This window comes from Salmo trutta, chromosome 23 (assembly GCF_901001165.1).
Source record: "Salmo trutta chromosome 23, fSalTru1.1, whole genome shotgun sequence".
Lineage (NCBI taxonomy): Eukaryota > Metazoa > Chordata > Actinopteri > Salmoniformes > Salmonidae > Salmo > Salmo trutta.
The window spans coordinates 36,085,833-36,105,933 of record NC_042979.1 but is presented as its reverse complement, the minus strand read 5'-3'; the positions used below and the strand labels follow the sequence as shown (position 1 = coordinate 36,105,933).

At 40.7% G+C, this 20,101-nt stretch overlaps 1 protein-coding gene across 2 annotated transcripts in view; it reads right to left on the bottom strand.

Annotated features, from left to right (window-relative positions):
• The window catches only part of LOC115159927 (probable helicase senataxin), a 54,526-nt gene extending 35,370 nt beyond the window's left edge, over nucleotides 1-19,156 (bottom strand). The window contains exons 1-5 of one of the 2 annotated variants that reach the window (XM_029710069.1): nucleotides 18,835-19,156; nucleotides 10,244-10,441; nucleotides 1,820-2,030; nucleotides 1,575-1,681; nucleotides 1,175-1,367 (exon numbers count right to left, since the gene is read on the bottom strand). In XM_029710069.1, coding sequence (XP_029565929.1) covers nucleotides 1,175-1,367; nucleotides 1,575-1,681; nucleotides 1,820-2,030; nucleotides 10,244-10,441 — 709 coding nt within the window. In that variant the 5' untranslated portion in view covers nucleotides 18,835-19,156. The remainder of the gene's footprint in view (nucleotides 1-1,174; nucleotides 1,368-1,574; nucleotides 1,682-1,819; nucleotides 2,031-10,243; nucleotides 10,442-18,834) is intronic. The other variant, XM_029710068.1, reaches the window with a different exon arrangement.
• Nucleotides 19,157-20,101: the final 945 nt, after the last annotated feature.

The following is a 20,101-nucleotide window of genomic DNA, read 5'->3' as shown; positions in this document are numbered from 1 at the left end:
CAATGAAGATCTGTGAAGTTATTTGGATTTTTAGGAATTATCTTTGAAAGACAGGGTCCTGAAAAAGGGACGTTTTTTTGTTGTTGCTGAGTTTATAAGCTTTGGCATTAGATCCAACCGGCCTCACAACCGCATACCACATGTAACCGCGCCAGCCCAGGACAACCACATCCAGCTTCTTCACCTGCGGGATCGTCTGAGACCAGCCGCTAAGACAGCTGATGAAACTGTGGGTTTGCACAACCGATGAATTTCTGCACAAACTGTCAGAAACCGTCTCAGGGAAGTTTAAATTCTATCAGGCAGGTGGAAAGACAGCGTGAAAGGCATCATGTGAGTGAGCGGTTTGCTGATGTCAACGTTGTAAGCAGAGTGCCTCGTGGTTGCGGTGGGGTTATGGTATGGGCAGGCATAAGCTACAGACAAACACAAATGCATTTTATCTATGGCAATTTGACTGCACAGAGATACCGTGATGAAATCCTGAGGCCCATTGTCGTGCCATTCATCCGCCGCCATCACCTCATGATTCAGCATGATAATGCACAGCCCCATGTCGCAAGGATCTGTACACAATTCCTGAAAGCTGAAAATGTCCCAATTCTTCCATGGCCCGCATACTCACCAGACATGTCACCCATCGAGCATGTTTGGGATGTTCTGGATCAACGTGTATGACGTGTTCCAGTTGCCGCCAATATCCATCAACTTCGCACAGCCACTGAAGAGGAGTGGACAACATTCCACAGGGCATAATCAACAGCCTGATCCACTATTCGAAGGAGATGTGTCACGCTGCTTGAGGCAAATGGTGGTCACACCAGATACTGAATGATTCTGATCCACACCCCTACTTTTTTTTAAAGGTATCTGAGACCAACAGATGGATATCTGTATTCCCAGTCATGTGAAATTCATAGATTAAGGCCTAATTCATTTATTTCAATTGACCGATTCCTTATTTGAACTGTAATAGTAAAATCTTTTGCGTTAATATGTTTTATTCAGTGTATAAAACACTGATGTGGATCATATAACCGGTATAGTAGCTGTTTGCACTTCAGAAATGGTTAACTTAACATCGAGCATTTATCAGTTGTTTCACAAAAAACATACACTCTTGGAGAAAGGTCTGGAAGACCCCCAAATGTGAACACAGGGCAAAGAAACATACCCAACCAGTAGTTTTTGGCATTTTTGGAATCGTAAAGATGCGGTTGCAGCAAGGTCATCTTAGTCGTCGGATCATAGGAGGTATCCATGTCGACAATGTTGAACATGCAGGAGAAGATGTCCTGAAGGTCATAAAAGTCGTCTCGGTCCACCTTCCCTAAGGACCTTGCAGCACCAATTGCCCACCGCCTAACCTGAAAGAATAAATAACAGCAGAAGTTATGACCGTAGAGACTTAGAGAAGCTTTTGTGACCATGTCAGACAGACGAGAGCCATAAGCTCTTTAGCAAATATAAAGACGTGTTAGATAAACAAAATGTATATATTTTTTGTTTTATTACCATCGAACCATAAAAGTCCACATTTGTTTTTTGTAACAATTCAGCAAGTAAGTTATTACCGTCTCGTTGGGGTGGACAAGGAGGAGGTAGATCCCTGGATCTTTAGAACACACCCGGAAGGAGTTATATTCCTCCATCTTACAAATTGCCTCAACACACATTTCACCTGAAAAAGAGAACACCTGATGAATTTAAAGCCACCAAGAGCACAGTCCAGCACTTAATCAAGCATGCTTCATTCCTAAATTTGGTTTGGGGGCATTTATAGGGAATCCATCACCTAAATTGAAATGAAAGTACTCACTCAATTCAGGGGTTGCCAGCAGGTAGGGGTATTTGAGGACCTCTGACAGGGGAACCCCAAGACGGTCCTCGTACACTGCGGGGCTGATGTTTGACACTCCGATTTCCCGGCCATCCTCTTCTATATAGCTGAGGTCCTTAGCCGGCTGTGCGTCTTTTGCTGCATGAGAAAAGAAGTCCAGCAGCCTGGACGTCTCCAACTCCCATAGCCTCTGTGTGGGAGAGAGTTTTTTGGGAGGGGGATAAGGAGTGAGAGCGGGAGAAAAAGAAAGAGAGGTTGAAGGGGTTGTGGTGAGGAAAGGATAAAACATAGGGAAAGTATGTGGACAATGACTACAGTATATCAAGCACAGTTGAAGTCGGCAGTTTACATAAAGATTAGCCAAATACATTTAAACTCAGTTTCACAATTCCTGAAATGTAATCTTAGTAAAAATGCACTGTCTTACGTCAGTTAGGATCACCACTTTATTGTAAGAATGTGAAATGTCAGAATAATAGTAGAGAGAATAATTTATTTCAGCATTTATTTCTTTCATCACATTCCCAGTGGGTCAGAAGTTTACATACACTCAGTATTTTGTAGCATTTCCTTTAAATTGTTTAACTTGGGTCAAACGTTTTGGGTAGCCTTGCACAAGCTTCCCACAATAAGTTGGGTGAATTTTGGCCCATTCCTCCTGACAGAGCTGGTGTAACTGAGTCAGGTTTGTAGGCTTCCTTGCTCGCACACGCTTTTTTCAGTTCTGCCCACAAATTTTCTTTAGGATTGAGGTCAGGGCTTTGTGATGGCCACTCCAATACCTTGACTTTGTTGTCCTTAAGCCATTTTGCCACAACTTTGGAAGTATGCTTGGGGTCATTGTCCATTTGGAAGACCCACTTGCGACCAAGCTTTAACTTCCTAACTGATGTTTTGAGATGTTGCTTCAATATATCCACATAATTTTGCTTCCTCATGATGCCATCTATTTTGTGAAGTGCACCAGTCCCTCCTGCAGCAAAGCACCCCCACAGCATGATGCTGCCACCCCTGTGCTTCATGGTTGGGATGGTGTTCTTTGGCTTGCAAGCATCCCCCTTTTTCCTCCAAACATAACGATAGTGATTATGGTCAAACATCTATTTTTGTTTCATCAGACCAGAGGACATTTCTCCAAAAAATACGATCTTTGTCCCCATGTGCAGTTGGTAACCGTAGTCTGGCTTCTTTATGGCAGTTTTGAAGCAGTGGCTTCTTCCTTGCAGAGCGGCCTTTCAGGTTATGTCAATATAGGACTTGTTTTACTGTGGATATAGACACTTTTGTGCCTGTTTCCTCCAGCATCTTCACAAGGTCCTTTGCTGTTGTTCTGGGATTGATTTGCACTTTCCGCACCAAAGTATGTTCATCTCTAGGAGACAGAACGCGTTTCCTTCCTGAGCAATATGATGGCTGCATGGTCCCATGGTGTTTATACTTGCGTACTATTGTTTGTACAGATGAACGTGGTACCTTTAGGCGTTTGGAAATCGCTCCCAAGGATGAACCAGACTTGTGGAGGTCTTGGCTGATTTCTTTTACTTTTCCCAGGAAATCAAAGCAAAGAGGCACTGAGTTTGAAGGTAGGCCTTGAAATACATCCACAGGTACACCTCCAATTGACTCAAATTATGTAAATTGGCCTATCAGAAGCGTCTAAAGCCATGACGTCATTTTCTGGAATTTTTCAAGATGTTTAAAGGCACAGTCAACTTAGTGCATGTAAACTTCTGACCCACTGGAATTGTGATACAGTGAATTATAAGTGAAATAGTCTAAACAATTGTTGGAAATATTACTTTTGTCATGCACAAAGTAGATGTCCTAACAGACTTGCCAAAACTATAGTTGGTTAACAAGAAATGTGTGAAGTGGTTGAAAAATAAGTTAATGACTCCAACCTAAGTGTATGTAAACTTCCAACTTCAACAGTATGTGCCTTTTTTTGTGATCACACCTGCCTCTCCATATTGTGGTCTTATTTTAAAGCTCAGGTATGTGGATTAAATCAACCACAATACATTTAGTGGTTCCTCCTTTAAAAGTTGTGCGGGCTGCTGCAGAATTCTATGGCACATTATTTAATTGTCAGCCATTTCTACCATTAAATGCTAGTTTGACCATCAGAGGGCATCTTTGAGAAGCATTTGATAGTCTTCAATATTGGCATTACTAGGGTATTTAAAACCTTTTGTAAGAACATGGTAAACGGGATTGATATGGAAAATATGGTGCTGTACAACGTAACGGCCGGGAGTAGGATACAGTACTAAGAGCATAAGAAGAATCTAAATTAATATCTAAGGGGCATTTTTCGTTAGGGCAAATCTGATAGATATTCTCAACTAAGGGGCTTTAATATAATTCTAAATAAATTAATTTTAAGGTATTTTTTTTTTAAATAACGATATTTGTTTTCATTTAACGAGAAAAGGGTCATTCCTGAACATGGGGTAAGACATTCTCACTAATTTGTGAATAAAACCAGTTCGCTATTTAGAATTATTTATTTCTGTTTTTAGAGGGAGAGAAACCAAAAGCTGCCTCATGGGTCTAGAGCCAGCATCTGTTGCAGTTTGCACTGCGATGCAGTGTCTTAGACCGCTGCGCCACTCAGGAGGCCCCATCCACAAAGTTGTTAAATGCTAATCAATTACCTTCCACAAAGTATCAAAATACATAGAGGTGTTGGTAAAAGGTATATTGTCCTGCTAATAGCCCATAATGGGCTATTATAATACTGTACATGGTGTCAAGGTCAGAATAACCAAAACATTTCTTTATTAAAGCCTATCACAAAGAATGTTGGTACTTACTTACTTTGATCCAAAGCCATGAATGACTGAGTCACTCAGCTTTACGTAGGTGCCGGGGCAATATGACTGTGCCATCAACTTGATTATATATAAATATAACAATATTTTGTTATCGAAAGTGAGCGATTGTAATCTGAAAAAAGGGCAAAATAATATTTGTAAAGGCCAAAACATTTATTTCTGTTTTTAGAGTGAGAGAAATCTCCCTATGGAACTCCAAATCACAGTCTTTATGTGATACATAACAATAATACACCCCCATTAATTTTCTATTAATGTAAAAGTCACCAGTAAAATATTACTTGAGTAAAAGTCTAAAAGTATTTGGTTTTAACTATACTTAAATATAAAAAGTAAAAAAGAATTTCAAATTCTTTATATTAATCAAACCAGATGGCACCATTTTCTTTATATTTACAGATAGCCATGGGGCACACAACACTCAGACATAATTTACGAACAAAGCATTTGTGTTTAGTGAGTCCTCCAAATCAGAGGCAATAGATGACCAGGGATGTTCTCTTGATAAGTGAGTGAATTGGACCATTTTCCTGTCCTGCAAAGCATTCAAAATGTAACAAGTACTTTTAGGTGTCAGTGAAAATGTATGGTGTAAAAAGTACAGTATTTTCCTTAGGAATGTAGTGAAGTAAAAGTCAAAGTTCTCAAGTAAAAAAATAGTAAAGTTCAGATACCAAAAAAATACTTCAGTAGTACTTCCAAGTATTTTTACACCACTGCTCAACTGAGAATTCCCACACTGCCACGTAGGACTGCACTATATTGGCAAATAATCTAGCATTTATTTAACCAAATGTTGCAATTGCGATTTGACTTGCGAATTAGAGCAAAACTGTTGGAATCATGGAAATAGAATGACTATTCTAATTCTATAGTTAGAATATAATAGTGGGCACTTTGAATACAGTGTTGGAACTTTAATGGGTTACAGAGTTAAATGTTTACAGTTACAGTCTTTACAGTTACATCTTTACAGTTATTTACATATGTAATTGTATTAGAATTTGTGTGTTGGAGATTGAGAGAACTACATGCATATTTTGTTGTATTGGATTACGCTTTTGACTGCAAGTTCCAGAATGCCTTGCGACAGGAAGTAGAGAGAGAGAACGCGCCAGTTAGGTACAAGTGACAAGTGATTATCCTGACTCTTGCTAGCAACTTTCTTATTGTTTTGTAGAATCTAAAGTTGTTAAATGTGACGTGAACAAGTAGTATTACTAAAATAAGCTTTCATTTCAAACCCGACGTCCCGAGTCATTACTTTGAATATAGTTATTCTATGTACAGTGTTGTTTGAGATGACAACAAATTAAAATGCCAGGGAGTTATTGTGACAGGGTACGAACTAGTGTGTTGATAAGTTTCTCCTAGGGGACCCTATAAGCTTTGGCTACATTGCATGTTCTCTCTTAGCTACTTCATGTAGCTTACATATTCTTGCTTTGCATATTCCGCTTAGATTTAGAAGATACTGTTGCACAAACAACATGCTGATTTAGGTCTACAACGTCACTGTATTAGCTCGCTACGTTTGCTCCTACTCAGTACATTGGCTATTAGCGGCTAACAATTAGTGTCTCACAAGTTTCCTGGCAACTTGCTAAGAAAAGACAAACTAGCTGTTTGCCGATGTAAGAAAAACTGATAGTGTCATTATAGAACGCTAGTGGATTTATATTAAGAAGCAAAGTGAAAACAGCATTGTTATCATCAACATTGTTGCATGTGCTACATTGACCATGCAGACTGAACGCAAGTGTCTCGTGGTTGAGGAACATCAAATGCGCTCCTTCAGTGACAGGGGGCGTGGCTAGGTCAGTGTGGAAAGTGGCACGGAGAGAAAGAGCGGAGAGCGATGACACAAAAGAGCAAATTAAACTATAAAAATTGACATTACACACAGCATATCACATTTACCAAACATTCAAATACCGGTACAGAAGGTAAAGTAAAAACCCAAACCGGTCCCTGCATCAAAACATTTTACATTTTAGTCATTTAGCAGACGCTCTTATCCAGAGCAACTTACAGTAGTGAATGCATACATTTCATTAAAAAAAATTCTCCGTACCGGTCCCCCGTGGGAATCGAACCCACAACCCTGGCGTTGCAAACACCATGCTCTACCAACTGAGCCACAAGGGTCTATCATAAAATACGGTATACCGCCCAGCCCTACCCTCCTTCTAGGCAAGTCTATTGTCCTGCTAATAGCCATAATGACGCTGTACAACGTGACCGTGTGTGTTTGAAAGAGTATTTTCCAGTAAAGCAACAATTTGTGTAACTAATCGGCCTGTCGGAAGTGGCGTTCCAGAGCTCACAGGTGTGCCTGGCATGGATTGTGACTCCATCTTGTTCCTCGCCTGACTCTCCGCCAAGGCAGAGTGACTCTCCGCCAAGGCAGAGTGACTCTCCGCCAAGGCAGAGTGACTACTTTGTTCTAATATTTCTGTCATTCAGTGATATTTATTCCCATAATTAGTTGTGGATCCATAAGGAAATAAATATCTGCATTTAACAAGTATTTTTATTATTTTATTAACGAAAGCATAAAGATGCTGATGAATAAATACAGTACAGTACATGCTTTATCAGACATTTTGCGGTTGCATGAGGTCGTCCACACGCACTTTAAACATTTGGATAAAGCATTTTGAAGATAAGCCGCCTGCATTTGTTTATCAGGCTACTGTGCAGTCTGACAAGTAAACACAGCCTACAGTACAAACTGTAGTAAACATAGGAAAGTGCCTAATTCCTTACATAAGGAAGATCAGGCCATGTCCAGACTTTCTTGGTGACCTCAAGTACTCATTAACCCCGTCTTTACATTTTTTTTTAAACATTTTAGTCATTTAGCAGACGCTCTTATCCAGAGTGACTTACAGTAGTGAATACATACATTTCATTTCATGCATTTTTTTTTAATGTACTGGCCCCCCGTGGGAATCGAACCCACAACCCTGGCTTTGCACACACCATGCTGGCGTTGCAAACACCATGCTCTACCAACTGAGCCACAGGGAAGACCTTTTCAGGTTGTATCAGTCATGGACAGAAACTTCTGAGATAGTAGTAATGATCAACACCCGGCGCTTCACTGGTAAGCCACATTTGCCTGGGCGTCCATCCCAGCTGGTATTCTGTGTCCATTCATGGCATCTCTTCGGTTACACATCCTTGGAATAGCAAAACGGTCCGGAAGGCCCTTGCTGTGCCAAGTGAACAGTTGGTCAAGTTCTATTGTCAGAAGAGGAATGGAAATGTCAGGGTGAACCGACGACCTGACTAACTCGCCAGGTATGTTGACTCGGCCTGTCGGAAGTGGAGTTCCAGAGTGACTCTCCGCCAATGCAGAGTGACTCTCCGCCAATGCATCAGCTTTCGCCCGTATCTCTGCCCTCAGATAATGTTTCTCTTTCTGCTGCTCTGCCTTCAAGGACTTGATCTCGGTCTTCAAAGTTTGAATCTGAGCCATGTGCACCTTCATCAGATGAGCTAAATGGTACCGCCCTGAGCCCCCATCGATTACAGCAGCCTGATAGAAATGGTAGATCAATCCAGTTCGGATTTAAGTATATCTTTTGACTGACGCCTTTAGTGAGAGGTCTAATGCTCTAATATTTAATAATTTCTGCCCTCCGAATTCATATCTAAGGGGCATTTTTCACACCATTATTAGTTACATTGCACGTTCAAACTAAAACAGACCGGTACTAAGAACAGCAGGAACGTTTCCCTAGTCAGCGCCATTATTACTGCAATGCCCCTTAAAATGTTGCTTTGTGCTACCCAGTGGAGAAGGGGTCCACCGCCCCACCCTCCTCCTCAAATCCCCATGGGCTAGGTCTGTCTTCTGTGCGCTGCTCTGCCGCCCGTTCTGTGCCTCCTGCACTCGTGCCTTGAACCTTGTGTGCCTACTGCTATCTCAGTGGATAAAGCTGGAAAACTGCAAGGCAATCCCATCGTGCACCACTCGAGAGCCATGACCAATATATATTGTCCTGCTAGAAACGTTGTTTGCAGAATTCAACGACTGCTACGCTTGTGAAAATCAAGGTTGGTAATATATCTGTGAGAATATGTAAGGTGCTTTTATGTCATTCCAAATGTAATAATAACCTTGTTTAAAAATAACAATATTTTGGAGATTATTTATTTTTCAAATAACGTAACTTGGGAGGGAAAAAGCCCATTCTTGAACATGGGGTGAGACATTGTTACTAATTTGTAAATAAAGCCAGTTTGTTACATATAATTTCTGTTTTTAGAGGGAGAGAACCAGCATCTGTAGCAACACAGTTTGTACTGCGATGCAGTGTCTTAGACCACTGTGCCACTCGGGTGCTGTACAACGTGACCGGTCAGGAGTAAGCGACAGTACCACAGTAAGAGCAAAATAATCCTAACATTTCAACACCATAAATGTAAATAAAAACATTAGTGTAACAGTTTTATTAAGTAATACTGATAAGCAGTAACAAAAATGGTAAGATGGCGCCGTAGCAGAAGGCAGACGTTTTACGTGCCCCCAACCAACAACTATCTCACCATACAGCTGGATGGTTATACGATGTACCAGCGGGATAGAACAGCGGCGTCTGGTAAGACAAGGGGTGGCGGTCTATGTATTTTTGGAAACAACAGCTAGTGCACGATATCTAAGGAAGTCTCGAGCTATTGCTCGCCTGAGGAAGAGTTTCTCATAAGCTGCAGACCACATTACCTAACGAGAGAGTTTTCATCTATATTCTTTGTAGCTGTTTACATACTACCACAGGCTGGCACTAATATATCATTGAATGAGCTGTATTCCACCATAAGCAAACAAGAAAACACTCACTCAGAGGCGGCGCTCCTAATAGCCGGGGACTTTAATGCAGGGAAACTTAAATCAGTTTTAACTCATTTCTATCAACATGTTAAAATGTGCAACCAGAGGGAAAAGAACTCTGGACCACCTTTACTCTACACAGAGACGCATACAAAGCGCTCCCTTGCCCTCCATTTGGCAAATCTGACCATAATTCCATCCTCCTGATTCTTGCTTACAAGCAAAAATGAAAGCAACTACCCAGACTAGTCTAGTCGCACTACCCCCCTCCCCACCACAGCCACTCTCTGTTGTCATCTATGCATAGTCACTTTACTTTACCTACATGTACATAGTACCTCAACTAACCGGCATCCCCCTGTCTATATTGTTTTTTATATTTATTTACTGCTACTCTTTAATTACTTGTTAGTTTTCACTTATTCGTATTTTTTAAAACTGCACTGTTGGTTTGGGGCTCGTAAGTAAGCATTTTACCATAAGGTCTACACCTGCTCTATTCGGCACATGTGACTAAAAAAAACTTGATTTGATTTGATTTTTTTTTTTGTATTTTTCCGGGTGTGAGCTGCAGGACAGAGGAATAGCAATTCTTACACTATTGTTCTAAATTCAATCACCTTCATTCTCCACATTCAGTTCATTGAAATTCAAATTTTGAAGTCGTGCACAATTACCAATTATCAAAACTTTTAGTTGAGCAACCACTGTATGGTTCATCCTTACCCGGTGCAGTCCAGGCAACTCCTCCTTCGCCCGATGGTACGCTACCACACACTCCAGGCACTTATCGAGGTCATCGTTGAGTGCCTTCTCCTCGTTGACTGCCTCCTCATCCTCTGTTAACCAAGACCCAGCACAGTACCTCTGGAGCAGTTTTGCAACATCGTCACCCAATGACGTGCACCAACGGCACATGCTCATCTACAAGGGACAAGATGAGAAAGTGTTGCTAGACCTCGTCTACTGTACTTGTGATAATTTGACATCCAACATGCAAGAATGTACTCCTTTGAGGACAATGAACTAGTTGGTTCTGCTGACACATCCACTTTATCAATAAGCAGCATTGGCCGCCTAAATCAAATCTGTAGAAATGTATTTGGTGCTACAAACTGGTAAATGTTTATGACACTGGCATTTGGCTGAGCAGTCACAATAGATAACAAGTGGATAGTACAGCAAGGTCACAAATTCCCTTTCAAGAAACAAGTACCCCAGGAAGCCTTATCCAACATAAAGAATCCCATTGAGTTGGGTGTGAAACCCTGGCCATGAGGTGAGAAAACTGGCAGAAGACAGGCCCTTCAAGGTCTGCCCCTGGGCCGAAAGCTTACTTTGTCTCAAACACCATGGTTTGAAGTCACAGTTTGTGACTATTTTTTATTTATTTAACTAGGCAAGCCAGTTAAGAACAAATTCTTATTTTACAATGACGGCCTAGGAACAGTGGGTTAACTGCCTTGATCAGGGGCAGAACGACAGATTTGTACCTTGTCAGCTGATCTTGCAACCTTTCGGTTACTTGGCCCAAAGCTCTAAGCACTAGGACCGAGGTAAAAACAGTTTCAAGTTGGATATTTGACGGCTATTCGCTCTTTCAAGCCACTTGAGCCACAGACTCCAAATAAGGGTCATGGAGAAAATTGCACACAACATTGCACAGGTCTTATTTTCACGATTTCGACATTCATTTGCTTTTCAAAGCTAATAAACTTGTGGAAATGTGAGCAGCATTTTGTATTCCTAGTTGAATTAGGGAGCGTAAACAAAGTACAAACTTTTACATTCAAATTTCAATAGCTCCTTGGTCATGTGACCTACTTGACTCAAAAAAGGTTCAGAATGTCCACTGACTACCCTTCTATATTGCACACCCTTTGGTTTGTCCATTTTCATCTCACACGTTTTTACATGAATTTTTCAATTAAATGTCATAACATACCAGACATTTTTAGTATATCCTCAGCCACTTATTTTCGCAGTTGCTCCTTGTTAAGGTTCTTTAACAATTTTGGAGGGGATGTTGGGGAAGTTCTGTGCAACTTCCTTGGCCATCTACACCAAAAAATAAAATAGAGTTTGACCTAATTGTCACATAACTGCTAACCATTCATTATTGAAAATATAACTATCAAACCTGCATTACCAAGACCCCACAGCTGAAGGCGTCCTGCTGCATGGTGTGAGTTATTTCCCCTCCTTTCCACTTTATGTCCACTCAGTCGTCTTTTCCATGGCATGATCTTCTCATTTTGAACTATTCTCATCTTTATTTGCAAGTTTCATGACAGGCTCTGTTTCTAATGTGTTAACTCAGTAATTTTGTTGTATGTTTTCTGTAATGACATTAAAAGTTAATTAAATCACCATGTCGATAATTTTTGTATTTCTGAGTGACGTAAAAGATAAACATGTAAGTTGAAAGGGGAACAACTACTTCATGGTCTCAGAGCAAGTGACGTCACCGATTGAAACGCTATTAGCACGCACCCCACTAACTAGCTAGCCATTTCACATCTGTTACACCAGCCTAATCTCGGGAGTTGATAGGCTTGAAGTCATAAACAGCTCAATGCTTGAAGCACAGCGAAGAGCTGCTGGCAAATGCACAAAAGTGCTGTTTGAATGAATGCTTACCAGCCTGCTGCCGCCTACCACCGCTCAGTCAGACTGCTCTATCAAATAACAAATCATAGACTTAATTATAACATAACACACAATAATACGAGCCTTAGGTCATTAATATGGTCAAATCCGGAAACTATCATTTCGAAAATCAAAACGTTTATTCTTTCAGTGAAATACGGAACCGTTCCGTATTTTATCTAACGGGTGGCATCCATAAGTCTAAATATTCCTGTTACATTGCACAACCTTCAATGTTATGTCATAATTACGTAAAATTCTGGCAAATTAGTTCGCAACGAGCCAGGCGGCCCAAACTGTTGCATATACCCTGACTCTGCGTACAATGAACGGAAGAGTGACACAATTTCACATGGTTAATATTGCCTGCTAACCTGGATTTCTTTTAGGTAAATATGCAGGTTTAAAAATATATACTTCTGTGTATTGATTTTAAGAAAGGCATTGATGTTTATGGTTAGGTACAGTCGTGCAACGATTGTGCTTTTTTCGCAAATGCGCTTTTGTTAAATCATCCCCCGTTTGGCGAAGTTGGCTGTCTTTGTTAGGAAGAAATAGTATTCACACAGTTCGCAACGAGCCAGGTGGCCCAAACTGCTGCATATACCCTGACTCTGTTGCAGAGGTGACACATTTTCCCTAGTTAAAAGAAATTCATGTTAGCAGGCAATATTAACTAAATATGCAGGTTTAAAAATATATACTTGTGTATTGATTTTAAGAAAGACATTGATGTTTATGGTTAGTTACAAGTTGGAGCAAAGACAGTCCTTTTTCGCGAATGCGCACCGCATCGATTATATGCAACGCAGGACAGGCTAGATAAACTAGTAATATCATCAACCATGTGTAGTTAACTAGTGATTATGATTGATTGATTGTTTTTTATAAGATAAGTTTAATGCTAGCTAGCAACTTACCTTGGCTTCTTACTGCATTCGCGTAACAGGCAGGCTCCTCGTGGAGTGCAATGTAAAGCAGGTGGTTTGAGCGTTGGACTAGTTAACCGTAAGGTTGCAAGATTGAATCCCCAAGCTGACAAGATAAAAATTTGTCGTTCTGCCCCTGAAAAAGGCAGTTAACCCACCGTTCCTAGGCCATCATTGAAAATAAGAATGTGTTCTTAAACCTGTTGGGGATAGGGGGCAGTATTGAGAATTTTGAAAAAAAAATGTGCCCATTTTTAACTGCCTCCTACACCAACTCAGAAGCTAGGATATGCATATTATTGTTCAGGTTTGGATAGAAAACACTCTGAATTTTCTAAAACTGTTTGAATGGTGTCTGTAAGTATAACAGAACTCATATGGCAGTCAAAACCCTGAGACAAATTCTGACAGGAAGTGGATACCTGATGTGTTGAATTACCTTTAAGCCTATGCCATTGAAACACACAGGGGCTTATTAATCGTTGAGCACTTCCTATGGCTTCCACTAGATGTCACCAGTCTTTACAAAGTGGTTTGAGTCTTCTACTGTGAGAACTGAACGAACAAGAGCCTTGGAACGGTGGTGGCCGCTAAGACTCTGGCGCGCGAGTTCATGTTGGGTACTCTCGTTCCAATACGTTTTAAAAGAGAATGCAATCGTCCGCCTTGAATATTATTCATGTTCTGGTTGAAAAAGGCCCTAATGATTTATGCTATACAACGTTTGACATGTTTGAACGAACGTAAATATTTTTTCTCCCCTCTTTCATGAAGACAAGTCCGGCGGGCTTAGATCATGTGCTAACAACACGGAGCTTTTTGGACATATATTATGAGCTTTTCGAACAAAACTACATTTGTTATGGACCTGGGATTCCTGGAAGTGACATCTGATGAAGAGAATCAAAGGTAATGGATTATTTACATAGTATTTTCGATTTTAGATCTCTCCAACATGGCAGTTAGTCTGTATCGCAAAGCGTATTTTTCTGGGCGCAGTGCTCAGATTATTGCAAAGTGTGATTTCCCAGTAAGGTTATTTTTAAATCTGGCAATCCGGTTGCGTTCAAGAGATGTAAATCTATAATTCTTTGAATGACAATATAATATTTTACCAATGTTTTCGAATAGTAATTATTTAATTTGTTGTGCTGATTTGACTGGCGGTATTGGAGGGAAAAGATTTCCTCAACATCAACGCCATAGTAAAACGCTGTTTTTGGATATAAATATGAACTTGATAGAACAAAAAATGCATGTATTGTCTAACATAATGTCCTAGGAGTGTCATCTGATGGAGATTGTCAAAGGTTAGTGCATAATTTTAGCTGGTTTTCTGCTTTTGGTGACGCGTGTCTTTGAATTGACAAAACATTACACACAGCTATTTTCAATGTACTGTCCTAACATAATCTAACTTTATGCTTTCGCCGTAAAGCCTTTTTGAAATCGGACAACGTGGTTAGATTAAGGAGATGTTTATCTTTCAAAGGGTGTAAGATAGTTGTATGTTTGAGAAATTTTAATTATGACATTTAATTGTTTTCAAATTTGGCGCTCTTGATATTTCACCTGTTGTTGATAGGGTGTACCAGGGGTGGGACGCTTGCGTCCCACATAGCCCATAGAGGTTAACTGACTTTCCTAGTTAAAAAATATTTATAGAACAAAAATGTTTTTAAATCGGCAAATTGGTGGCCAAAATTACCAATTACCGATTGTTATGAAAACTTGAAATCGGCCCTAATTAACCGGCCATTCGTCACTTGAGTGGGTTGAGTCACTGACGTGGTCTTCCTGTCTGGGTTGGCGCCCCCCCTTGGGTTGTGTCATGGCGGAGATTTTTGTGGGCTATACTCGGCCTTGTCTTCGGACGGTAAGTTGGTGGTTGTAGACATCCCTCTAGTGGTGTGGGGGCTGTGCTTTGGCAAAGTGGGTGGGGTTATATCCTGCCTGTTTGGCCCTGTCCGGGGGTATCATCGGATGGGGCCACAGTGTCTTCTGATCCCTCCTGTCTCAGCCTCCAGTATTTATGCTGCAGTAGTTTATGTGCCGGGGGGCTAGGGTCAGTCTGTTTCATCTGGAGTATTCTCTTGTCTTATCCGGTGTCCTGTGTGAATTTAAATATGCTCTCTCTAATTCTCTCTTTCTCTCTTTCTCTCGGAGGACCTGAGCCCTAGGACCATGCCTCGGGACTACCTGGCATGATGACTCCCTGCTGTCCCCAGTCCACCTGGCCATGCTGCTGCTCCAGTTTCAACTGTTCTGCCTGCGGAACCCTGACCTGTTCACCGGACGTGCTTGTTGCACCCTCGACAACTACAATGATTATTATTATTTGACCATGCTGGTCATTTATGAACATTTTAACATCTTGACCATGTTCTGTTATAATATCCACCCGGCACAGCCAGAAGAGGACTGGCCACCCCTCATAGCCTGGTTCCTCTCTAGGTTTCTTCCTAGGTTTTTGGCCTTTCTAGGGAGTTTTTCCTAGGGAGTTTTTCCTAGCCACCGTGCCTCTTTCACATGCATTGCTTGCTGTTTGGGGTTTTAGGCTGGGTTTCTGTACAGCACTTTGAGATTTCAGCTGATATACGAAGGGCTATATAGATAAATTTGATTTGATTTGATTCCGATTAATCAGTCGACCTCTAGCTGTGACCCTCAAAAAAAAGTCCTGAAAATAGTGATGACTGTCACTACAACAGCATTCCCCCTCTACTGTCTATATCCCACATCTGCCTTAACATTTACCATTGCACTGAGCTGTAGTATTGCTTTATTAACATACAGCTGTGTTTTTCAGCTCCCAACAAGATTTTTATGTTAAAAAGTCAAAATAAACAGAACTAGTTAGTAGGATACCTTTATGTGCCAGGGAAAACAAGGCTGACACTTGAAATGACTTACTTGAGTCACACAAAAAGCTTAGTCTTTGATATTTCAACATAGTAAGGACAAAAACACTTAGACCTACAAGCTAAGAAGGCTATGGATATGGGAATCTCAGTTGTCATGAATCTGTGGGTGTCTACAGCTAGAGGGCTCTCATGGTTCTTGGAGTGTAGACAAATGGTAGAATTGTGGCGGATGAATCAGAATTAGTTGGGTAACATAGATAATGAAGATGTTTTATTTGCATAATATGCTTATGTGAGATACATTCACATATGACAAGTATCTGTTAAACCACGTGAAGGGATGGCGTGATTAATGGGGAACCAATTACTTGTCTCCACAATGTCTGTGCGCAAGTCACTCCCTCCTTTGGCATTGGGGGAAGGTGTATGGCAGCGTCTGGACCCTTGTATGTCCCATCTGATGTTGCACTTATCCTGGGATAGTATATGACCTAGAGGCTCACTCCCCTCAGTGAGCTTGTCCAGGAGTGGAGTCAAGAGAGGGTTTACTTGAGATGGGAGTATCTAGAGTTGTCAATTGATTTATGCCATTGGATGAGCTAATGGTTCTGTTCTATACCGTACCAGGGAGAGAAGGGTCCAGTTTGGGGTAGGAGGACCAGACACTGGTCTATACAATGAACACTTGATACAGCAGTTGCTGTCTGCTATGTTTTATAGATATCTTTCATACAAAACTTAACCTTTGTGAACTGTTCCTAAGATCTGTGGTTCGTCATGTACGTTGAAGAGGTGCATCTTGGCTATAAAAGCTCTTTGTACTTTTGTGTAGTCACTTTTCAATGGTTCATTAGAGATAGCGCATCATTGAAAGTCAAGTGCTTTTGCAAATGCATCTTAATTATTAAAGATGTAGTATTAAGTATAACTCTGACTGGTGTGTGAAGTTTGTAAATCTCCTCATTTGGTAATGCAGAAATTAGCCACCACAGAATGTGAGAGGGTGTTATGAACCGGGAGTGGGGTGGCGTGGTGCTTATAACATAATGACACCTGACTGGAGCTAGACTGAAAAGGCATCAATACCGTCCACTCAGCAGGACCTGAGAAAGCAAGAAACTGGAGATAACATTTTATGCCTGACCATAAGACTTACTAAAAAGCTAACAATTACTCTGAATTTCAACAGTTACAGTCATTGACAATCCTATTGAAGCTTGAGTTCTGTTAGAAAGAGGTCATCAAATAAACTTTGTTGTGAGATTGATTACTATTACAATGTTAACTAGTCTATCAGTCAGATACTCCTTTTCTCCAAAGGGTGTGCAATGTGCAACAACTACCTCTTCCCCTACTGTATTTATTTATTTTATTTTGCTCCTTTGCACCCCATTATCTCTATTTCTACTTTGCACTTTCTTCTACTACAAATCTACGATTCCAGTGTTTTACTTGCTATATTGTATTTACTTAGCCACCATGGACTTTTTTGCCTTTACCTCCCTTATCTCACCTCATTTGCTCACATTGTACATACTTATTTTTCTACTGTATTATTGACTGTATATTTGTTTTACTCCATGTGTAACTCTGTGTTGTTGTATGTTGTCGAACTGCTTTGCTTTATCTTGGCCAGGTCGCAATTGTAAATGAGAACTTGTTCTCAACTTGCCTACCTGGTTAAATAAAGGTGAAATAAATAAAAAATAAATAAAAAATGTGTAGGCCCACTGAGTGAACATTCTGAACCTTGTTTGAGGTCAGTGGGTCACATGACCAAGGAGCTATTGAAAATTGGACAAATTTATGTAAAAACGTGTGAGATAAAAATGGACAAACTAAAGGGTGTGCAATATAGAAGGGTAGTCAGTGGAAATTCTGAACCTTGTTTGAAGTCAGCAGGTCATATGAACAAAGAGCTATTGAAATAAAAAAATGTAAATAAATAATTTTAAATAGTGTGAGTAAATCGGCAAAAAAAAGTGTGCAATGTGTGTTTATGCCATCGTGTTAGCTACAACCAGTTTTGAAAGTTTTAGGAGTAATGGTTAAAGAGCTATTGAAATTTGATTTGTCACTATGTTGACGGTCCCCAACTGCTGTTGGTGGACGTAAGGAAAACGAAAGGCTACCTGCCGCCCCAAAACCACTAGGCTACCTACCGACTTGGAGGTGTCAAGAACACATTCACTTTAACAGCAGTTACAGTCCCAAAAACTACCGTCAAATAATAAAAGGCCTACTTACTGTATTTTAGCTAGCTAGAAGAAGGCCTAATTACTGTAAATTTAGTTAGCTGGCTAAAGTACAGTAAACAGGGCTTGTTCTAGCTAGCTAAATTACAGTAAGTATGCCTTATATTTTAAGGTAGTTTTTGGGACCGTAACGTAACTGCTGTTAAAGTGAATATGCCAACTTGAAATCTTATACAACTAATAGAAAAAGCGTTCGAAAAATTTGCTGTTGACACATGCCAAAGTTGTAACCAAGTTACCGTTACTACGAGCATTTAGTACTAACGTTACTAGCTACTAGGCCATCTACTGTACTACCAACGCCGTTTCCAGTGACATTGGCAATATTATCTAGTTGGCCTAGCACCATTTCAACAACAAAAGAGCTCCGATATCACTAATATTCCATATGTTAGTGTGCATGACTGTCTAAATGTTGTTGTTTTATATCTGTAAATCATTTGCATTCATCAAGTGGCTGGTTAGGTAGTTAGCAACTAGCAGCGGAAATTGTAACTAGTTAGCTGGCTAACGCACCGTTAGCTTTAGCTAGATGCACAACGAACAATAGCATTTTAAATGTAGATAATAGATAGACCGCCAACTTTAATAGTTTGCTAGCTACTTGTTGTTTTCCTTACCTTGCAAGCAAGGATGTGAACCTGGTGGCATGAGTCGAACCTTGGAGGGGCAAGGAAAGTCCTTAGCTGACTACAAAGTTGCGTCTTGTTTAACCAGAACTCATGATGTTGTACAAGTTCTTAATGCAAAGGGTGCACTAACATGATTTATCTTGGTGTATATATATAGATTCCCAATAGAACATTCAATGGCATTTCTCGCTACCGTACTCTTTCCATGAAGAATGTTTACACTGCAAACACACGCACTCATTCCCCAACAAAAACATCCACTGAGGAAAGTGATGTCCTCGGTTCCCTCTCCCCTTGTCCCCTGTTTCCTTACTTACTACTTCTTCGTCTTCTTCTTTGGGATTCGGTTGGCGGAGAGCATCCAACATTTACGTGCATACACCGCCACCTACTGTACTGGTGTGCGAGGCAATTCACGCATACCTACAAAATATTCTTCAATACAAAATTGGGAAAAAGGATAAGGAAAATTACCCAACCACATATTAGCCCCATCTGGGAAAAAAACACCACCCATTCACTATTTAACTCTACCTAGTACTACTCCAGACCAACGGTCTGAGAGGATATCACTACCACTCAACACCTACTGCAGCTGTTCTGCAGTAAATTCTCACAATCCCAAGTACTTCTCTGCACAACAACCTCTATTTTTTGTGAATTAAGATACATTTCTGCAGTACAACTAACAACCATGACTATAAATGCTAAAAAGCCCACCTTGCTGAAGCACATATTCTTCCCATCACTCCCTATTGATCTCTGCCTACCAGTGGAGGCTGCTGAGGGGAGATCGGCTCATAACAACGGCTGGAACGGAGCCAATGAAATGGCAAACCGTGTGTTTGATGTAATTCCACAAATTCCGCTCCAGGCATTACCACGAGCCCATCCTCCCCAATTAAGGTGCCACCAACCTCCTGTGCTGCCTACTCACAGGAATCCTCTCAGGACCCCTCACCCTGTACCCATCTTCCTCTACCACTATCTTCACTGCTTCAGCATACAACACTTTCTGTACTGCTCTAACCCTGGCAACCTCAATCTGCCTTTCTATAACCGGATACCTCCGATCTCCAGCCCCGATACCACAGATTCCTTCGTTTCATGCCCTCCTGCACACTTCTCACATCTAGGCATCTCCCTCTTACACACTGCTGTAATATGCTCATAACCCTGACACCTAAAACACTGTAATATTCTCAGAACATAACTCTCACGGGATAACTGACACTTCCTACCTTGACCTTATCTA